At 38.8% G+C, this 22,806-nt stretch overlaps 1 protein-coding gene across 1 annotated transcript in view; it reads right to left on the reverse strand.

Moving 5' to 3' along the window:
* LOC137296645 (DDB1- and CUL4-associated factor 1-like) overlaps positions 1-20,985 on the reverse strand; it is a 44,861-nt gene extending 23,876 nt beyond the window's left edge. Inside the window, exons 1-14 of the mRNA XM_067828463.1 lie at positions 20,623-20,985; positions 18,991-19,067; positions 17,466-17,539; positions 16,728-16,847; positions 15,421-15,558; positions 10,833-11,148; positions 10,242-10,384; positions 9,829-9,930; positions 9,076-9,234; positions 8,419-8,459; positions 7,682-7,820; positions 6,865-7,074; positions 4,666-4,835; positions 2,087-2,206 (exon numbers count right to left, since the gene is read on the reverse strand). Of these exons, the coding sequence (XP_067684564.1) occupies positions 2,087-2,206; positions 4,666-4,835; positions 6,865-7,074; positions 7,682-7,820; positions 8,419-8,459; positions 9,076-9,234; positions 9,829-9,930; positions 10,242-10,384; positions 10,833-11,148; positions 15,421-15,558; positions 16,728-16,847; positions 17,466-17,539; positions 18,991-19,067; positions 20,623-20,744 (1,931 nt within the window). The 5' untranslated portion in view covers positions 20,745-20,985. The remainder of the gene's footprint in view (positions 1-2,086; positions 2,207-4,665; positions 4,836-6,864; positions 7,075-7,681; positions 7,821-8,418; positions 8,460-9,075; positions 9,235-9,828; positions 9,931-10,241; positions 10,385-10,832; positions 11,149-15,420; positions 15,559-16,727; positions 16,848-17,465; positions 17,540-18,990; positions 19,068-20,622) is intronic.
* Positions 20,986-22,806: the final 1,821 nt, after the last annotated feature.

Here is a 22,806-nt window from a genome sequence, read left to right on the forward strand (position 1 = left end):
GAAACACAAGAGTCATCAGAAGATGACATATCCCCCCGGCCCCAACATGTTTGAAAGGACAAATCATCTGAGAGTTACTCATTGTTGTTTTAGACTAAGTTTGAATTGTTTCCATGGAATTCATGAAAATTATAAATGCCATATATCTGGTATCAGCAAAGTTACAATTTCAAGATCTGTTGAAAGATATGAAATGGTTTTCGGGTTGTGCTCTGGGAATGAAGCTCATCCCTCCATTTGGAGACTATGGCTGAAACGTTTCCATGGAAACCAAGAACATAATACATCACAAAAACCCTTAAAAACCAAAAGGCACCACTTTGGGGTCTGCCACACATATGTGCCAAGTTTTACTGACAGATATTAAGAAGTTTTTGAGTTCTGCTCCGGAAACGAAAAACACCTCTCACTTTTGAGACTAAGTCCAAAATGTTTTCATGGAGACCAAGAAAATAATAAATCACAAAAACCTCTAAATATCAAAAGGTACCACTATAGGTTCTGACTGATATATCTACCAAGTTTTGCAGAAAAATATTGAATGGTTTTTGAGTTCTGCTCCGGAAACGAAAAACACCTCTCACTTTTGAGACTATGCCTGAAACATTTCCACGGAAACTGAGAAAATAATCAATCACAAAAACCTGTAAATACCAAAAGGCAGCACTATGGGTTCAGATTGATATATCTACCAAGTATTGCAGATAAATATTGAACGTTTTTTTAGTTCTGCTCTAGAAACGAAGCCCATCCCTCTATAAGACTAACACCAAAATGTTCCATGGAAAAACAGAAAAAAATATAAATGCCAAAAACCTGTAAATAGCAAAAGGCACAACCATAGGCTGAGATTACTATAACTATCAAGTTTGGTCTAAAAATACTGAGCGGTTCCTGAATTATGCTCTGGAAACAAAGGGATTACGGACGGACGGACTGACGGACGGACAGACGAGGCGTCGACTATAACCCCCGCATTACATGCCAGGGGGATAAATATTATTAAATAAGATTTAATTTTGCACATATTGTACTACAAACCAGCTACTACTAACCTTTTCAGAAGAACCAATCAAATAAACAGAACAAGCGATCTTCGTATGTGGTGGAGTTTACATTCGCAGCAAAGTGAATCATAAACACTTCCATTTCCCTGATTTAACAAAAACTAAACCATCCTTTATCATTTAGCACATCAGTGGATGAAAGAAATTCTACAACTGATTCAGAATGTTTGTTGAAATGAAATTCAAGCATGTCTGAAATACCTCTGACCTCTTGGAAAAAATGCGAAACTGTACTTTATCTACAGAAGACATTAAAGCCTGACTTTCTTAAATAAGCATTTGCTACTTTGTTGAACCTGACGATGAATTTGCAGCTCAAGTCATACAACATCCAGTAAACGTCAAGGTAAACTGACATAATACAGTGTATGTCTTCTCAAATGAGACTGCTTCAGGTTTTGTCAGCAGAATCTTCACCAACTGACCTTTGAAGTTTGGGGGCAAGCACTGGTTTAACAAGCCAATATTTTGCATCCTGTGATGTATTTTGTCAGTTGAGGACGATTACCATGTGTTGGTGTACAAGCCATAGAGTCTTTTCAACATCTTGATGATACAAGTTCTCTTCACTTTCATACAGATATTTACAGAAAACGAGAAGAGATTCTCCATTCAGAAATTATGAACACATGTAAGATTAGACAGTGATTATAAAAAATAGTCATCTTTCAAACTTTTCAGCCCATGCTAATATTTTCAACATGGCATCAAACATCTACAAGGTCATCAAATGAAATCAATATTTTTAGCATGTAATGTCAGAGAATGACATTAGGAAATGGAAACAGTTTCACACTGACTTCACTGAAATTCAATATTCCAAAACAAAAAACAGTAGCTAATTTAATCATTTTGCTCAATTCACCATCAAGACACACTAGGATGAAAGTCTACCACATATAGTACGTCCTACATGTTGTCATTGTGACAGTGATAACCCTTCATTCAGAGCAAATATTACACACTACTGACGGCATGCAGCATTTGACTCACGCACGGGGATGGATGGCAGCACGTACCTGATGGCTGGTGTGGACATGTTGTCAGGGAGGGAGATAGAGTCCAGGAGCAACAGCTGAGACTTGGGGGTCACCATACACAGGGAGATCACATCTAGGGCACTCTTGATTGTTTCAGGTCTGTAAAATATTGCACCTCTGAGTAACCCATGGTTTTAGATTTCTGATGGAACAGGGTTAAAGGTCACATGCAATGTAAAACACAACTTTGCAGATACCTTTCGGTGTGGACTTACAGAAAACAATTATCAAAAATGTCAATTCAACCTATAAAATTGAAAAAAAAAATGCGATGAAAATAAGCCTGCAAAATCGGAGCGCTGGGGGAAAAATTGGTTTCAACAGCTGTGCTGCGCTCATAACACTTGCACAGGGAGTATGTTCACTGAGCTTGAAACAGTATGCAAGACCGAAGTGTTGGGTAGTAGTAGTCTAATCTAATCTTAGTTGTAAACATAAACAGGTAAATAATCTACTCGTTACATAAAAAAGGCTACGTTGCTTGTCATAAGCAGACTCTGTCACAGAGTAAACTCAATGTCTGGTTTATAGGCACCAATATGTCTGCCTGCCTGTCTGCTGATGACAATATGCAATGCACAACTTCAATTACTGACCATTTATAATTTGAAATTAACACCTATCAGGCTTACAAGCCATAAGTTAAGAGAAGGCTAAGCGTATCAGCAATTGGCAGTGGCCAGTGAAAAAGCCCCGTTAGACTTGACTGCACACCTAGCAGTACTGACTGGGTTTGGCATCGCGGCTGCTTCGTTTCGAGGGAGGTACAATGAAATATTGCAGTTCTGATTTGCGATTATACGCTTATAATTCTGTTTATTTGTTTTTTTCACAATCACCAATGCATTATATATACTGTACATCATTAAATTTTTGCGAGCATGATATTTTTGCGAATGACTTGAGCTCGCAAAAATATCATGACACAATTTGCTGGCAGAATGCAATGAATAATCAGCAAACAACCCGTCCTATCCTCACTTTATTATTCACCACTTCATATAATTAACAATGGATCTAGACAATACATATATTAAGCAATGGCAACAATGCGAAGAATGACTAATTACTAGCATTACTCGTACTCACATGTCACATGTCAGACAATGGATACCTGAACAAAAGTCAATCAATCAGTACGTCCGATAGTCCAGACAGGCGCCAACCACGCAACACACATTTCTTAGAGACTGTTTGAAAGGCCGAGACCATCCAGCGGGCGTGGATAGCTTTCATGACACTTATCTGGAGATCAACAGCTTCGCCGACACTGACTAAACTGGTCCTTCATCAGTGCCAATTTATTTGAGTCATTTCATTTAATTTAACCCCTTTGAACTGTTTTAAGCTTATCTGGCCTATGCAGCAAGTGTTGTTTTTAAGAAAACATCACTGATTGCATACATGTGGAAGTACTCCAGTGAATGGTGTTCAAGATTAGTGGCAAACTTTAATATGTGATCGGATTTACTACAGATAAAACTTTCAGATGCAAGTAAGCTTTGAAACTCTCAAACTATACTATATTTTAAGAAATAGGCAAGTTGCAAAAATATCGTGACATAAAAACATCTCTTGGTCGCCACTTGCAAAAATATCATGAAGCAAAAATTTCGTGATTTACGGTATATGTTTATATATATGTTTTAATTATGTTTGATCTTTTGGTTGCATGTGACCTTTAACAAAGAATGCTGAATAGTCTGGACTGTAATTAATCAAGTCCTAAAACGACACACTCCAGAGAATAACATTATCACAAAAGATCCACACAATCAGAGGACACAATTTTAACAAAGTCAGTGAGTGTCACTACCCTATCAATTTGCACTACCACAGATAAAGAATGAGGAGGGAGGTAAACATTGCATTGTACAGTAATTAAGTCATATCAGCGTGTCAGTTCATTGCGTGTGGAAGACAAGATGAGTATGAAGGAACAACAGGTCACATCTTGTATTTGTATCCACTATCATTCTATCACCCAGGGTTGGACAAAGCAGAGTAAACTGCAGCTATCTACAAATTGGCCAGTAATGTTCCGAGAAGGCTGAATACTAGGAAAGTACATGCATGTTGCAGAACAAATCAAGTATGAAATAAATAATGCTCCAAATACTGGTATCATAATGCTGACAATACTACTTGAGGATTATTGATAATGTCTTGCACACAATTTCTACCATGTTCTGTACACAGTCCTTTTTCATCAAAAACATGGACTTGTTCATATTTCGAAAAGCAACAATACTGAACACAAGTATATTATTATTGTTAGTAGACATGTTCATCTTATCTGAGGGATTTCTTTATGTTGAAGCATGGACACACTGAACAACAGTTTTAAGATGTGACAGTGAAAGTACAGATGCCATAGCATTTGATAAATATCTATAACTGTTTACACTGTCTAGAAATCACAGGAACTTTCAACTCTCACAAACCACTAACCACCTCAAGTAATCAACACAAGCCTTCAGACAACATGTTCAAAAAGTTCTATTTATTGTGCTATGAGTTGCAATATGTACTTGACAAAACCAAAATGTTTATCTTACTTTCCAGGCGAGCTGTTCCAGTCAGGTGCCATGGCAACCAGTTGTATAAGGAGCTGTATGCCCCCCAGCTTGTGGAATGTGGCTTCAGGCACCCAGTGTGTGCGCAGGGGAAGCAACTCCATCAACAACTCCATGTTGTCTTGGATAACTTCTGGGGTCAACTTAAGCGGCTGAAATATGGGTCAAAAAGATAACAAGCACTGTCACTAAGAAGAACATAATCCCCCGCCGCATATTATCAAATCAAACTTAAAAAGAAATGAAAGTAAAGGTTTAAGATGAAGTAAAATGTCAACAAAAACATTACTCTCAATGAGTGAGTGAGTGAGTGAGTTTAGTTTTACGCCACACTCAGCAATATTCCAGCTATATGGCGGCGGTCTGTAAATAATCGAGTCTGGACCAGACATTCCAGTAATCAACATGAGCATCGATCTGCGCAATTGGGAACCGATGACATGTGTCAACCAAGTCAGCGAGTCTGACCACCCGATCCCGTTAGTCGCCTCTTACGACAAGCTGAGTCGCCTTTTATGGCAAGCATGGGTTGCTGAAGGCCTATTCTACCCCGGGACCTTCACGGGTACATTACTCTCAAATTCACTTGATATCTTGCACTGTAGTTGTTCAAACAAACAAAATATTCTAAAGAGTCACTTTGACCTTGACAGGTGCAAGAAACTCTTAAAAACACCCTACACCTTCCCTGAATAAAGCTTGGAGTTTGAAAACCAGGAAAATCAGGAATGGTTCTTGAGACATATCGCTGACAAGGTAAAATGCTTAAGTCCACTTGTGACTTTGGGATGAAGGTCAAAGTCACCAAACCTGACTGAGACCTTTCATTCACTGTGATGACCTAGATACGAAATATGAAAAGAATCTAGCCAATGGTTCTTTAGATATTCCAATCCGTACATACATAAATACAAACGACCTTGAAAATTAACTGAAGGTCACCAAAAACCACTGGGCCCTGCACCTTCCCTAGATACAGTTTAGTGTTGAATGAAGAAATGTGAATGGTTCTCGAGATATCTCGCTGACAAGGTAAAATGCTAAAGTCCCCTTGTGACCTTGGGACAAAGGTCAAGGTCATCAACCTGACTGAGACCTTTCTTTCACTGTGATAATCCCAGGTACCAAATATGAAAACAATCTAGTCAATGGTTCTTAAGTTACTCCAATCTGTACAGACGGACGGACGGAGCTAATACTATATCCCCATCTTCGCACTAAGCATGCAGCAAGGGATAATAAACATGTCACAATCTAATATTGACTTCACACTTATATGTTGTTTTAGATTTTGAAAAGTCTGTTTTAACTGTATGGTGTATTATGGTAACCTCAAGCAGCATTTTGTGTGGTTGAAGACAAATGTATCAGAAATGTCTGGGAACATATTTCACAAAGCAATTGTTGCACTGAGGTGATCGTAACTCCTACACTTCAGCATACACTTACAGTTGCTTTGAGAAATGGGTGTCCTGGCCAGATGCAATTTCTACTGGATATTTTACATCTTTACCAACTGGAAATAACTCCAGTAGGAACTGAAGACGGTATGGGATAAGTCCACCTTTCCAACTTAATTGTGTTTTATGCAGTGAGTACGTGAATAGCATAGCATTTTACCCATCCTCTCTATTCAGCAAGTTCTCTGTAAAATGTTCTTAACTGTCACCTGCCACCAATAAATGTTTCATCTACTGGTATTCAAGATTTATTGATTCAAAGGTTCTTTTAGCTAATGCTTGAGAACATTCCATACACAAACCATAAAACATTACAAGATTTACTTGATAACATTTCAAACAGCAGTTTTCAAGGAAGAATATAAAATCTGCTTGCAAGACAACTAACATTTTCTTGGGGATCGAAATGATGTGTTAATGTTTAACATTCATATAATCATGAACAGCAAAACAGTAAGATAGTCAGGTTTAGGGGTATTTTGAGTACTGAGCTCTAAATAACACTGAGTCCCAAGTTAAAACAAGCATAATCAGTTTCTTCTGAAAAAGAATGTCGGAAAGGAAAAGTAGACCTATATATTTCTTTGCAATGAAACTAACATAAAAAAGATGGGACATTAATTCAAAACAGCTCACACCAAAGTCATCATTCATCTAAAGAGTACAGGTCAGGGAATGTGTGTCAAAATGCACTTTCATATAAGCTATTGATGAGCCTTACCTTATATGCAGGTGTTTCCTGTAACGAGCTGCTGCCATCGTTTCTGAGGTGAGATCGACGGATTTCATCAGCCTTCACCACCAGGTGTGCTTCAAAGTACTTCTTGAGAGCGGAACAAACGTGTCTCGCTGTTTGTCTCATTGTGAATATGTGACCCTCATTCATGATGTCCACCTCGTCCTCCACATTGAGGATCTCCAGCGTGCTGATCTACAAGTTTAGGATCATCAAAAGAAAGGTATGACAAGACTCTTCTTTCTCCAGGGAGTATACATAACTAAAGCGATGTGGAAAACCTGAACAGTGGAGAAGGAGTGGGTGAATAAGAAAGTTAGGTTTTAATACTAATTATAGCAATATTTCAGCAATAACATGGCAGCAATATCACTGCATGACACCAGAAATGGACTTCACACACTGCACCCATGTGGGGAATCGAACCCGTGTCTTTGGCATGACACCCTACCTGTTTAACCACTAGGCTACCCCACTATCCTCTGTGACGACGGAAGTCATTAGGTGTGTCAATGTGAATGAGAATGAGACTTAATTTCATCACCGGAGTGTGTGGAACTTTAAAACCTGAAGGAAACGTAGTATTTTAGGCTTAAGCATGCATTCTTCAGGTTGCGAGGATCTCTTGGAGCCACAGAACAATCTTGGGGATAAGACAACTGTAGGTCCCAATTTCAATGTATGACTGTAAAGTTACATCATGTCGGATGATATATCAACAATGTTTAATCTAATGAGACTCGATCTGGTCTCCAGGTTGAGAGTTGTGTGAGTGGGACTAAGTGAGAGACTGGCTACTGACCACATTGAAGAGTCTGCGCAGTCCATCCTTCTGGTCAAACAGATCCATGATGACACGGAATGGGAAGGCTTGAGTGAAGAACATGGCAGCATGGCATCGACTTGAGTCATGGGAACATTCCATAAGCCACATGACATACCTGGAACATGAAGGACAATGAACATCATGACCATGGTAACCAACCACCAGAAAACATGGCTAACTGACAAACAGCAACAATGGCCTTTCATTAACACTGCTTATTTGCCATGGCCATTCATTGACACTGTTTAGCTGACACAGCCTTTTATTAACACTGTCTGGTTGAAATGGCCTTCCATTAACATTGCCTATTTGATGTGGCCTTTCATTTTGTAACACTGCCCAAATGACATGGCCTTTCACTAACACTGTTTGCATAGTCTGAGTAGTTCAAGTTTGTAGCCAACACTGAAGCAGTGAGCATCAGTTGAAAAATCTAGCCAATACATGCTTCTGAATACAAAATGCACTTAAATGCTCCTTTTCAATAAGAACTACAGTCATTGAATTCGACTCTGTGTACAACTTGTTAACTAGCAGCTAGTGGATAACTTCATAGGTTGTTTATGAATGGTCCCCTATCCAGTATTATACACTAGAACCATCGTGGCCAATCGAGAGATGTTCAGTGACACTTACACTCTTATTTTAACAAATCCATTACCATGACAAAACTCACATGGCAGGTGTGTACTACACACTATAGGAATACATACCCAACAAGATCTGACAGGACATGTTCAGGTAACAAACAAACCTGAAAAAGAAACAGTTTAGTTCAATGAACGAGCTATACAATAGACCTACAAATACTAAAATGTTCAGGCATATATGAACAAACAAGGACTACTTTCATATTCATTGCAAACTAAACACTGGAAACAAGTACTGTATATCTTTCATTAACAGAACCCACAAACATGCAAGTGTGCAAGTGAGTGCATGCAAGTAATTTCTCTCTTCAAATATCAAGGAGATGAAATATACACAGCACCACTGAAAACTTGTAAGATCAACAAGATTCAGGACATGTTCTGTATCATATTCAGGTGCTTCTGATATTAAAATCTAGGATCCTTCAATTGGAACCCAGACCTACAATTATTAAAATAATCATTTAATCATGCATAAGCAGACATGATATTAACAAGTCTTGTCTCCAAAATTTTGATGCATTCATTTATTCAATTAATTGGTATTTGTCTCTCAAAGGTTCTGCAAACAACTGATAAGTAAAACTTTGTGGAATACTTCCCACTCTAAATGTGGTGAATCCATATAAAACACTGATTGCAGCATGACTACACTACAATATCAATGGATACATGGATAATAAAGGACACAAAAAAAAACCCTCGCCAACATAGTAATACCCTTTCCATTGCATCCTCGAAGTAGGACAGGTAGTACAGACAGAGTGACACCCCTGTAGCAGCAATGGACGGCCGGTACACCTCTAGCAGCTTCCCAACACCACCCACGGACAGGAACTCAATTGCAAACTTTTTGTGACAAAGCAGCGTGGCAAGGTACTGAAAATATACAACACTCATAATATCCCCCGCTGACAAGACCTGGAGTGGTCTCAACAAAAATTAAAATATTTATGTCACTGCATGCAAGCACATATACACAACAAAGACAAAGAAGACTTTTTACATTTACAAACATGTTTCGATATCAACATGACCAAAGGGTCGAAAACTTTTAAACAAGACACCTATTATTATCATCATACAAATGTTTAAACTGACACTGCAATCAGTCAGGATTTGTTTGGAAGAAGAGTGACATTAACAACATACATTGCTTATTGTCCACATCATTCATAAGAACGCCACACTAAGCAGTGAAAATTGTCAACCAAGGAATCAGCAGTTACGTACTGGAGCCTCTCCAGCCATTAGTTGCTTGTCACAGTAATCCTAAAAGTTTTCAGATTAGTGTTTGCCTTTATTTGTTTAGCTGGAGTCTGACTGAAGAAACTGGATTAGTATATCAACCAAAAAGAAAAAAAAGAAAACAATCAAAGATTCGTTCATGACAAACACTTGAGACAAATACACGAGCAGAATCATTTTGTCAGTCTACTTTGAGTTCTTATTCAGAATGAGTGAAGAACTCACCTTGAGAGCTTCAAAGGCTAGTCTCACATCCTTGTTCTCCTTCAGATTGATATAGTACAGGATGAGATTCAGGGCATTATGCTCAAATGCTGCTCCCAGAAGCTACAATATAACATGACATTAAGTCTAACAACATTACAGACATCCATAGTTCATCCATAGTTCATCCACCCATAACTCACTACAACCTCTCCTCTGCCCCCACCTACACGCACATATCCTGACTGTGACTACAGGATTTCTTACTTATCCTCTTAATGTGCCTCTGTAGAACACCTAGAACTATCTTCCTGTGATGATCTGGGTTAGCACTGCATTCTCCATCAACATTTGATGTAATCATGTTTCATCCTATTTATGAGCTTACGGACGCATCAAATGTATCAGAGCTGCCATGATGATCTGACACTGACCTCCTGATATTCCCCCATGGGTATGAGATACTGCAAGATCATCCTCTGTTTCATCCCAGCTGTGAGAGGAGACATGGAATATGAGCCTATAACATACGGCTCCAGCTCTGCCCAGCTGCTATTGCTGCACTCCAGTTCTGGATCTGTAATAATTGGATTCTGATTCATTTAACCTCAATAATCAAGTATGTTATGTTGATAAATATCCCGGAATCACACCCTAGTCCCTGTTTCGATTCACACTGTGGGAAAAAACATATGTCATATTTGGGATTACACTTTCTTAGTTTAGTACAGATTCTAGTTGGGTTGAGTTATATCTCATATTCGAACCCACATCCTTGTGTAAAAAGCCAACCAATCAAATCTACAGAGATATTTCATGGCTGGAACATGCTGCAATACAGCCAATGACATTAAAACCCAACACAACCTTTCAAATGACAAGCAAATTGGAATGAATGGTAGAAGTACTTCTGTGACCCAAGTGACAGAAAATCATGCTAAATTAACGATACGAGAGATGGGAGATGCTGACTGCCTAGTCTAACATATGCCTACTCCAGTATTACTGTTCATATCTAGACTTACTTCCAAATGGCTGATAACGGGCTCTCTTTTGTGTAGACGTGAGCCTGTAGAGGTCTTCACTGTAGTAGCTGGGAGAGAGTGCTCGTTTCATCTTCCGCCTTCGTTCATCCCGTTTCTCTTTCTCTACTTCTTCAGATGACTTATCCGCTGCCGAATCGGAGTTGGTGATGCTTTCATTTGAAGGAGCACTTTTTGTTGGTGACACCTCACCAAACATAGAGAATGGCCGATCACCTACTGATGGATGTGCATTCTCCATCTCCTCCTCACACTGTTTCTTCCTGAGTTCATGAAGCCTCTTCAACATGAGAGGAACCTGTGTCCAACAAATACAGTGTATACAGAGAGTGGTACATGCCCTTAGTGGAAAAATATGTGAAAAGAACTGGGATTTGAAATATCATTCTAACTTTCTGAACGTCAGAGATGTTTCAACATCTAAGGAAATAGCATACATCAAAGCAAAAATGACTCTCCTTTGGGGGCCTTTACAAGTCATGCATCTCTACAGAACAACATAGTAGAAAAGTCAATTAAATTCGTGAAATCTTTCAAAACATGTACTACAACCTTCAAATATGTAATTTTCAGAAAAAAATTGATATTTTATACTTATCCTGATTCATACTTATTATGCTTATCTCCTCCCTCCATGCAAAGATAGTGGAACACTTGAAATCCTTTGAAGTCCGTCTAATAGAAGTGGACGTACAATACACTCACCCAGCAGATGCCTCCTTTTCCCACCTACATGGTCAAATGACCAGCCACGTTTGCCATTCTCTTCGAAATCTCATAAGCCTGACACAAAAATTTACTGTGAATTAAGCGTGTCTGAGGGGGGTTTGACACCATGATTTAGAATAAGCATAAATTATCAATTTTATTAAGAAAATTACAGTTTCCATAATCCTTTCTCATGACTACTATGCTTACAGAATCCGAAGGAAATGACGGCGGGGCAGGCCATGCTGGATTCTGTTGTCTGCCATATAAGTATGTGCAATACTTTCCCTCTTCCAGAAATATAATGGTGGTAGTTCGGTCCTGTTCCTCGAATATACATCTGTGAGATGGAGGGGATCACATCCAGTCAAACTTGTCCTCTCATGAAGCATTCGTTGAGTGGAACATGATGATATATAGATCAGCTAGCATCCTGGTAGTGTCTAATACAATTGTATGTCAAGATTTACAATCAAGACCAGTCGTGACCCTTTTCCTTGCACAAGTATCATCATTACAAGTACAGGGTCACAGTCACTCTTGCTAGGCTGTTCAAGACATGTGCATGGACTCTCATCCATTATACTCAGGTCTTGGTCTCAACAAGTCACATGAAAAAAGGGTGAGTGAAACTCTGCACCTTAGTTGCACTGTTAGTTGTGCAACAACAAGTGGCCCAAACTGGTGAATGCCAATGACATCCTCCGTGGTGATGTCCCATAGGTAGTGGTTGGTAAACACTGATTTCCAAAAGCAGCCTTCCATGTAGCTGTTTCCTCCACTATAGTTGTTAGCGAGCACTTTCCATGTAGAGCAAGTGTTGATGCCAAGGCTCTCACCTCGTGTGGATTGGAAGCTTGCAGATTTTCAGGTCCTGCTGCTTTGAAGGCCCTGAGTTTAACAGCTCTCATCCACACTCAAATAGTGTTGTGGGATACTTCTGCAGGTGTCTCAGCAGATAATGGGATGAATAGGTGCTTGTAATGGTGTCTCCTTGCTTTAGTTCGCTTAAGATATACTTTCTATGCTCTAATTGAATAAATCCTGTGTATCATGTGGCCCGAGGACTGTAGATAATGCCAGGATGTCTAATTGTCTGTCCGGTTGTCCAGGCAGTTGCTCTTTGGTGAAGAAATCTCATTTCAGTCCTAGATGTACAATCTCATGATGACTGAACTCAAATCGTGTGCAACTGAAATCCAGAGCATGCATTTCTGATATCTGTGCCACTGTTGCTACGACGAGTAGGAACAGCGTTCTCTGTGTCAATAATTGAAGTCACGTGCAGTCTAGTGGCTCGTAGAGATCACTTGTGATGTGTTGCAGTACAACATTCAAATCCCATTTTGGAGCCTTAAATCTGCGTTGTTGATCTTCCTGGTTGGACAAACGTGGTAAGGCGAGTAGTTCCACCACTTTTCATGGTGATAACACAGCTGAGTGCTGCCAAGTATGTCGAGAGTGTAAAACGTTTCAGGCGTCTGGTATGTCATACATGATATAAGTAGTCCGCTACTTGAGGATGTGTGACTTTTGTTGCAGTGAAGTCTTTCTTCCTGGCGTATCTTTCAAACCGTATCCATTTATCGTCCTTTAAGGTGCAGGTAGATCTATGTAAGGCTAAGGTGACTGCCTGCGTCACTCTAGTAGAAGATCCTCAAAGTTATAAGCAATGATCAGTAGTAGTACTTGAGGGGGAAATGCGTAAGTGTTCAGTCCTTCCCATGAGATGCTGAGAATGTTTGTAGCCCACGGTAACGGATCTGGCACTGGAGATATGAATGTTGGTATCTGCTTGTTGAACCTTGTTGCAAATAGGTCTATTTGTGGAGATCCAAATGCCCAACTCATGAGTCGAAATGCCTCTTGATGTAACATCTGTTGGACATGATTGTAGAGGCCATGACACCGTGTCAGCCATGATTTTGCATGCGCCTGGGATACGACATACCTTTATGTGGAGGATTTGGGGTGTTGAGGTGCTGAATCAGGAACCGTTGTAAAGGGTGTAGTTGTAGATGTCCTCGTCTGGTCAAATCCTGTGCGGACGTGAGCAAACCGAGTCGACACAGCCACTGTCTTAGTGGTAACAGAGAGAGTAGAGCTCTTTCTATGATGGCTTGAATTTTGACCCACTGATCCTCTGTGATGACAATGCAGTTCAACTGAGTGAGGAATCAAATGGTGGGCGAGCTGGCTAAGGCGTCAGACTAGTGATCCAGCGAGGTAGAGGTTTCAGGATCGAGCCCACCTGATACCGGGCATAAAAACCTTGGCGTCAACTTTGTGTGAAGACTCTTTCAGTGTTGTTACAACCCCTAGTGTACAGTACACAACCCTGTGCACTTAAAAGAATCCGAATCCATTGGTATATGACCAGATGGTGGCCACACGAACACGTGCATACACCTAGTTGCGGGTACAGCAACGTGCAGTAAACGAAAGTGCTGTGACTATGTGTCCCAGTCCACCCAGCTGTCAATTGGGTACCTCATTAGGATGAGAGAGCCACACTAAACTCGGTGCGCCTAGAGGCAGCAAGAGTTGTATACTCCCCAGGGAGTTGAGACTGAAATACGATGTACTGTTGATATTGAAATCCAGTGATTGAGGGAAAAATACCAGCGCCTTGAGCATGCACTAGTGCGTGGATATGTGTGCTATATAAATATCCTATATCATATTATCAAATTCTGAGGAATTGAACATCTTTCTACGGTTCTAATTCCAATTTCTGCAGATTGACAAGCCATCCGAGTTGAGTTACCAGCCTGATGGTGAAATCCAACTGTAATCTGAGCTGACTTGTTTCATGATAAGCTTGAATACCATTGTCCAGGTAAAAGGTGCTGCAAAGTTCTTGCAAGTGTAGGTAGGTGATGATGGACTTGGTGATTTGAGTAAATAGCCACGGGGCTGAAGATATTCCAAACAGTAGAACTGTCCATTGGTAGTGCTGACCATTGAATAGGAAGCGCTGATATTTCCTGGAGTCCGGATGTATTGGAATGTGCAGGTAGGTGTCTTGTAGATTGATTCTTGTTGGGCGATGGAGGAAAGAGTGACAAGCATGGCTTATCACGTGACTGTATTGCCAGGAAAGGGTGGCTTCCAGTGGGTGAGTGTATTGTACATCCGCTTCAGTTAGAAGGGAACTTCAAGGTATTTCAAGTGTTGCACTATCTTTGCATAGAGGGTGGAGATAAGCATAATAAGCTTGAGTAAGGATAAGGAAAAATTACAGATTTATTGTCACTCCAAGTGAGTGAGTGAGTGAGTGAGTGAGTGAGTGAGTGAGTGAGTGAGTGAGAGTGAGTGAGTTTAGTTTTATATCACACTCAGCAATATTCCAGCTACATGGTTGTGGTCTGAAAATAATTGAGTCTGGAGTCGACCAGACAATCCAGTGATTATCAGTATGAGCCTCAATCTACACAATTGTGATACAACGTATCAACCAGGTCAGCTACTGAAGATCAGTTCAAACCCAGCTCTTCACTCTTCTATATCATAAAAATGATCTTTCAGCATGTAGTGTCTGGAATGTCGAGACAATCTTTTACTGTACTGTTCACATGTTCACCTTATAATGAATGAATAACTATAAAATTAAGTGAGTGAGTTAAGATTTTAAGTCAGTCCGCAATATTGCAGCCATATCGTGACTAAATCGAATTATAAATATGTGCTAAATACAGCGGTGAAAATATGGAATGAAAGTCAACATTTCCTTGTTCATCTTGTCTTTATCATAACAATGAAACCAAACATTTAAGACTCCTGAATAAAAAAAGGGTTGTATAAAAGCTAAAGGACCCGCAGACACCGGTGAATGTTAAGACTTCAATACAGGACAACTCACCATTGCATAGTTCTTCTCCTTATTTGCAGAAGCCACATCTTGAATCTCCATGGCTCCAGCCAGCAGTCCTGTAGCATAGGACCGAAGTGGCTCAGGGCCTTTCTCAGCCCAGCCAAACAGTCTGTCCACTAGGCCCTCCTACAAACAAACAACTCAGATAACTGGACAGAAGAAAATTTGAAAACCTCAGACTGGCAACTTTTACAAACTTTTACACATCATTACTCAAATAACAAGAGTAACAAATGTAACAACAACTGACTTGGTATTGAAAACTGCTATTAGTAGGTTATAATATCTGTTGTATTGAGCAATGTGATTGCTGCATCATGGGAAGGAAATGGCACTGTATTTCCACAGTTCTAAATCGCCATATCACAAACATTTGTTATTCAAATGACTCCTGCATGAATACTGAGTACTTGAAATTAACTGTAAATTCTATAGACTTGCACAAGGCATTTCATTTTCTGGTAAAGCATACGTGCATATTTTCAGCACAGGACAAGATTGCTGCATAAGTATCTGACAATTCAAGAGTATGGTTGATATGTAAAGGTCAACCTCTTTAGATCCCCATAATCTACAACACATATACAATTATTCACTTTAATTTGTATAATAAAGGCACAGTAATGACCACATATTTTCAAAATGGCTGCCATACAGCCCTAGCATACTTTGATCAGTGGTAGAAATGAAAGTTTTAGCTTCACAGATTCACTGATATGTTTGTAGATAATATTAATGTGGCTGCTAAAGAATGAACAGGAGGAAAATTAAGACTTTCTCTAAACTAACATTAAGGAGAGACTTCTGTTAAGAAACTGTTACTAAGGTCAATCAGTCCAAGCTATGGCATCTCTGTTCTCACTCAACTTATAAACAGAACTTCTGTCCTCAGATGACACATCTCCATTAAACCTGAGACTGTATAGCAACCATATCAGGTGTCAATAGCGTGTCAGTTTTCTATAATGCTCCATGAATAAAATAGGATGAAATCAATAGGAAAAGTCACAAGGAGGACAAACATACCCTCAAAGAAAAATAAATACACAGTACACCCATTTAGGTGTAGATACCACTGAACTCTGCATGCCATATTCACAAAGTGTGGACTCTATTCTTTTAAATACAGAACTGACCATCTGTATTATTATCTTTCCTGTTAATGCCAAGCTGAAGGCAGGGTAAGAATAAACACCATGGCTTTGGTATGACATGCCAGAGGATGTAACCATCAACACTATGCCCTCTATCCCTACACCACAGAGCAGGTCCAACATAAGAGAGATAAGTCTCACCGTGTCCTGGAAGACGACTGATGCCTCCATGCCTGGCATCACGTCAAGCAACAGCCGACAGGCTGCAGTGTGGAGATCCTGGTTGTTCTCACTCGGGTTCATCAGATATGAGCCAACCAACTAAAACATACCACAGATATTTAAAACAAAATCGGTGCAATCAATAACCATTGTAGCACTGACTGCAAAGGCAACTGCTTCACAAATAAAACATACAGCTTTATGGATTACAACTTGTTTATTACGTTTGAGCGACGTTTCAATGTAGATTCTTACATGGTTTTCAAGCTAAGTGTGAATACAACCAAATAGTGAGATGATAATGCTGTATGTTTCATTGTTGACTCATCAACTTCTAGAATGCCCACCAAACAAGTAACTGCTTCACAGTTTATCTTTGACAACTGACTATGCTGCTTTGCAATGTTTGTACACAGAGAGAGAAAAACTGTGATTCAAAACATATCAACATGATTAACATACAGAAGATCTGAAGGATGACTATCTGATGGAATTCAAATCAAAGACCTACTCCGCAGATACCGCACCATGTCACATGAACCAAGAGGCGAGCCCAGTAATCTGGTCAGGTACAAATGTCATTTTCCATGGCCAGATACACGTTGGATCATTAACTGGACACTGGAAGGATCGGGGGTAAAACGTCCTGTTATCTGCCTGTACGTACTGTGTTACAGCAATCATTATAATGAACACAATTCAATGATAAATAGTTACCTCATTCATGAAATCTTCATTCTTAAACAAAGTCTTCATAAGATGACCAAGAGCACATGTTGGATTTGTTTTTCCTATAAAAGAAAATAGTGACTTTCAGTTCATGAACGTGATGGAAGAAAGATCTTTAGTTTAAATGTGAATATACGTTTTATAAATCTTACAAAAAGGAACACCCTGTTGATGGCATCACTCAAGATGATTATAAAGCTGATGATGACTTGTGCTCCAATATTAAATATGCATGATCAGCTGTTACGTGCCTATAGTATGTACATTGAGTGAAAGAGGGACTGTTTTTAAATCTACATGATCAGCTGACTAGTGAAATTTAGGAATGACCAGTGACATTTTGCTGTGCACCTAGTCTCCGTCATCCTCGATAATCTCTAGGACATACTTTCTGATAACTCTCCACTGCAGACTGCATGCATCTATGGCTCGGCCTGATGATTTTACTGCCTCATGGTTGCATATGCATCCAGGGTATAATGGAGAGTTAGAGGAACATATACACTGGAGATTATCGAGTATGCCTCTCTGTAGACAATAACATTTTGTGAATATGTGAAAAATCATTATTCTGTCTCAGGTTTATCAAGAGTGTCATACCTCCATTCACCATGAAACCACATTTTTGTTTTCTTTTTTTCTTGACAAACAAAGAATTTCTGTTACTGGTGATTGTAATTTGACTGGTTATATGTATCATCAATTGGTTCAGACTGACTGACTGACTGACTACAGTCAGTGAACACTAGATCTGTGGATTCAGTCTAACTGATTTCAGGGCTTGAGCTAGTGCTTTGTTACTTGCACTGGTGCATCCCAATATTACAAAGTGTAACCTAGTTATGAGTCTAATCTGCACAAGCTGCAAGTCAATTTTTGAGAAATGAATCAACACTAAATCTAACATTATAGGCATAAATATGTCAGTTCATTTTTCTTCAGAATTTTGAACAGCTATGGCACTGAAACATTGATATTCATAGACACATCTCAGCCATGACCATGATGACAGCTCTTGTAAACAGGGATCAGCTGTGTCTCAGTGTTGCTATGGTTTCATGGGTACTACATAATGAACACATGTTTATGTGCACTGAAACCTCTGATGTTTTAACACACTATGCTGCAACTGGAATTTGACTGATGCAACTAGGTCTTTATCTTATGAACCATTTTCTGCAAATAGGTTAACATCTCCTATATCAAGCCCTGGATTTATGAACTGGTTCACTATGGAAAAAAGACTTATTAGTAAGGGACATGAACACCAAAAAATCTGTTGCCATTTACATGTGGTGGAATAAGTTACATGCACAAAGTGCATCTGACAATAAAAGTTCCCTGAACTAGTAACGGTCTATCAGCAGTGGTGCAGCTTGGATACAGCAATAGCAAATCAAAGATGGTGCTTAGCATTCAAACTTAAAAATACTGTGCACTTTTATAAAGCTTTTCATAATGTTGGCATGGTTAAACCAGCTTAATAAACCCTTCTTGAGTCTGAAGAAGCTACCTGGATGTCGATCATCAAAAGGATCTGGGTCCATCTTGAAGTAAGCTTCAGTTTCCTTCTCGACCAACTCTGCCAATCTGAAAATTATGAAACTGACTGTTAGAAATTCTTGAATTAGCTGAATGTCTCCTTATTTCTGAAATGTTCACTCATTCAGGGTTATACTGATAGGGTTTTGTCACTTGTCAAAGGAATATTGTGTAGGAGACTATTGTGTACTTATCGTTACTCTTACGCACACAACTCCACAGTTTAGGGTGATTTCTTTGGCGTTTCCAAGACAGTTTCAAGACAATATTGCACACCAGTTTTTGAGCTAAAACACAAATTAGGCTTGCACTTCCCTACCTGTCAATTAAAGGATGTGATTAACATGCACTGAAGCTGTAGTTCTACTACTCACCACAGCCTCACAAAACATTAACCAAACTACACAATAAGCAGGATTTAAAAAACACTGCATCCAATCAGAGATTTGAACTGGACCTGTTCAGAGGCTGATACTTGCAGTAAATGACAATAAAAAGTCCAAATCAGATCATACAAAAGTATAAACATTAAAAAATATCTAATTTTGAAAACCATATTTTCCCCCCAGGTTATTTTGAAAGGCTATTTTGGAATCCTAGATAAATCCCTATTATAGAGCATACATTTAATTGGTAAATATATATTTTTTCAAAACCAAACGGGAAGGACAAGTGGATATTCTAAATGAATATTTTTAACCAGTTTATTTGAAGCAATGGGAGTAAAAACACAAAAATGATTTCCCAGTACATGTATTTCATGTTTTCTTCCCTATACCATAAAATCTGTTCAAAAGAAATTAACCTCCATCCATAATAAGAAGCTTCCCAAATACTTCATACTATGTTTGTGGATAGTGGAGTGGTAACCATGGTAACTCTGAAAACACAAATTTCAGGATTCAGCTCTCAGGATTTCTTAAATATCAACAGAACCAAATATGATGTGTTCTCATGTTTATGCCCATTGTGCTCATATATATTCAATAAAATAAGAAACACAAATTTACATTTATCCAAGAGTTTTCAATACATGCACTTCCACTTTGAACAAATACCTGATATTTTCTTTTCTATTGAACGGCAAATAAAATCAATTACCTTTCAATAACATAACGTGTATGGGTTCTGAATCTCCTAGTCTTTAATGAATATTGTATTTATTATTCATAACCATGCACCTGAAAAATAATGTGAACTGACCGGTATGAGTTTATGACAGCTGAATTGAATCAACATTTCTCAGAAATCTTAGCCATATTGAACATGTACCTAACAACAGGAAACCTGGCCCTGGAGTAATCAGAAAAAATACATAACTTTTGTCGAATTTGAGAAATATTATTGGGTTATCTCCCTTTGATACTTGGACCTTAACATTCACCGGTTTTAAAACAAAATCCGGTCACATTTTCCAAGCGAAAAGATTTCAAACATCTACATTTGCATCAAGTTATGACTTATTGTTCCAAATCCAATAACAAGGAAGAAATGGGTACGTGATAACACAAACCAGCAGCTTTTTTGATGAATTTTAGTCATTAGCAATCACCCACATATCTACTCAATATCTAGGCATATTCGTCTATGAAAAACGTCACACCTTTTCAGTCTTGGCAGTTGAGCTGTGTTGCTGTTGTGATCTCTGTTCCATTCATCGAGAACCGAGCTAAACTCGGTTTGCGATTCTGACGCGGACACAGAGGTAGAAGCAGTCGAAGACATTGTTTTGAATCGAGTGTTTCAAAATCAAAACACTGAAAGTGGTTGAAGTCTGTATGACAATAATTCGCTTATCGGAGTAATAAAACGACCCCGAAACACTCCGAAGAGTCTCTCAGGAATAATGACTGTACTCTTTTGGAGTAAAAAAGTATGGAAGTAGCTGTCTATTGCAAAATCAACGAATATGTTCCACCATCACATGCAACATTTTCGCAAACGACGCCATGCCGTTCACAACTTTCCGGTAGTCTTTCCCATTTGTAGTTTCGTATTTAATGAACTTAAATCAGCTTCAAATCGACCTGATGGTGTTAATTTAAAACTCAAATAATATATTATTTGCTTTTAAGCAAAGGTTAATATAGTAATTTAATTTCGAAAATTATGGAAATAGTAAACTGGTATCTGGTCGTTTCAAAGACTAGTGCAAGGTCTAGTATGCGCAGACGCACTATGGGAATCCCGTGTATTTTAAGAGGGGCACTGATGATGAACGAATAATGTTTCTCACCAACGGTCTAATTACGAAACCAAGCAGCAAACTGGTCAACAGCCGTTCCCTCGACCGTGACGGACACGGGGACTTGGCTCCTGTCCACATAAGCAGAATTTCTTCACCTTAAACAGTCAGGAGGCAGAATGCCCATCATATGCTATTATTTAAAAATATCCATGGGATTCCTTGTCTGGTTGTAACAAAATATCCCGGCAGTGTAGTTTTTTTTCTGATGCCTGGGTGGTATAGGGACTGATCCAATTTGATCCCATTTCTGTGTTTTTTGCCCCGATATTTAATATCACGTAGCAAGCCATTTGCTATAAGTCCGAAAGATTGCAAAGCTTTATACTTAGATAGTTTTGAGGGTTGGCCCAGGGGTCATAGAAAACATGATACGTAAATTTTGACCCTGGTTTATTTTCTGTGAGAATAAAAACACACAGTTGATTTAGCTGAATTCGTAAACTATTAACAACGACTTTGCAATTGGTAGTGAAATCTGAAAATTTTCTTAAGTAAAAAAAACCTGATTATACCCATTTACCTAAGTAGTCAGCAAATGTCTATATGTATGTAACAACTAAGTTCCGTTGGTATCCTCAAAACAGTTTCGGCCCATAAGTGTTTTCAGGCTGCATGCGACACAGAGATTACATCTTCCTTGCTGTAACTCGCATTTGATGGTATAAACCTACACGTGTTGATGGTCAGTTAAGGAATTTATAACGGGTATAATTAGTAGTAACACCACTAAAATTGCTCGACAAAGGTTCCCATTTACTCAATACTCAACATTATAAATTAAGGTCTGTAGTGGCAAATATATTGCATGTTGTATAATATGTGCATGTAAGTGACGCAAGAGGGTTTATCAGCTGAGTTACAAAAACAAACATGGATCAAAGGATTAACCGATAACACACTGATTGATTAATTACTTCCACAGCGCATTTGTCAAAAAGACAATGTTTATAAGTGCAGATTTACTAATCTATGCCAGGAAGCCTATATCAGGGATACTCTACAACTGGGAAAGGTCACTCGCTCGCTTTCTTTACCATTTGTACTAATAGCGTGTGCCTCGTGATGCTCCAACGCACACAGTGACTTGGTTCGTTCCCAGCGCAAATTCAGTTGTGTTAAACAGAACTTCAGCCAGTTTATTGTATCAGTCGGAATGTTACGATGAATGAATGAATTATAGTAAGAATTAACCGTAAGAATTATGTGAGTGAATGAAAGAAATAAAGAAAAAGAATAAAAGAAAGAAGTATATATGTGAATGAATGAAAGAATAAATGATACACCACGGCCTTCCCTCCCAAAACATGTTAAAGAACGCAAAAGTATCGCGAGAACACATGTTAACATCAGCTGTCCTTTTGAAAAATGTACTTTGAGACTTTTTTCTATTTACATTAGTAAATAATTCAGATGTCTTATTGTATGTGGGGAATGAAATAGACATTGACAAAATGTTATCTGACACTGTCACACTGCCCTCAAAAATAAAGTGTAAAACTGTCACAAAGCGTTCTATAACACCTTTACTGTTTTGTCAAA

Source organism: Haliotis asinina, chromosome 9, assembly GCF_037392515.1.
Source record: "Haliotis asinina isolate JCU_RB_2024 chromosome 9, JCU_Hal_asi_v2, whole genome shotgun sequence".
Taxonomy (NCBI): domain Eukaryota; kingdom Metazoa; phylum Mollusca; class Gastropoda; order Lepetellida; family Haliotidae; genus Haliotis; species Haliotis asinina.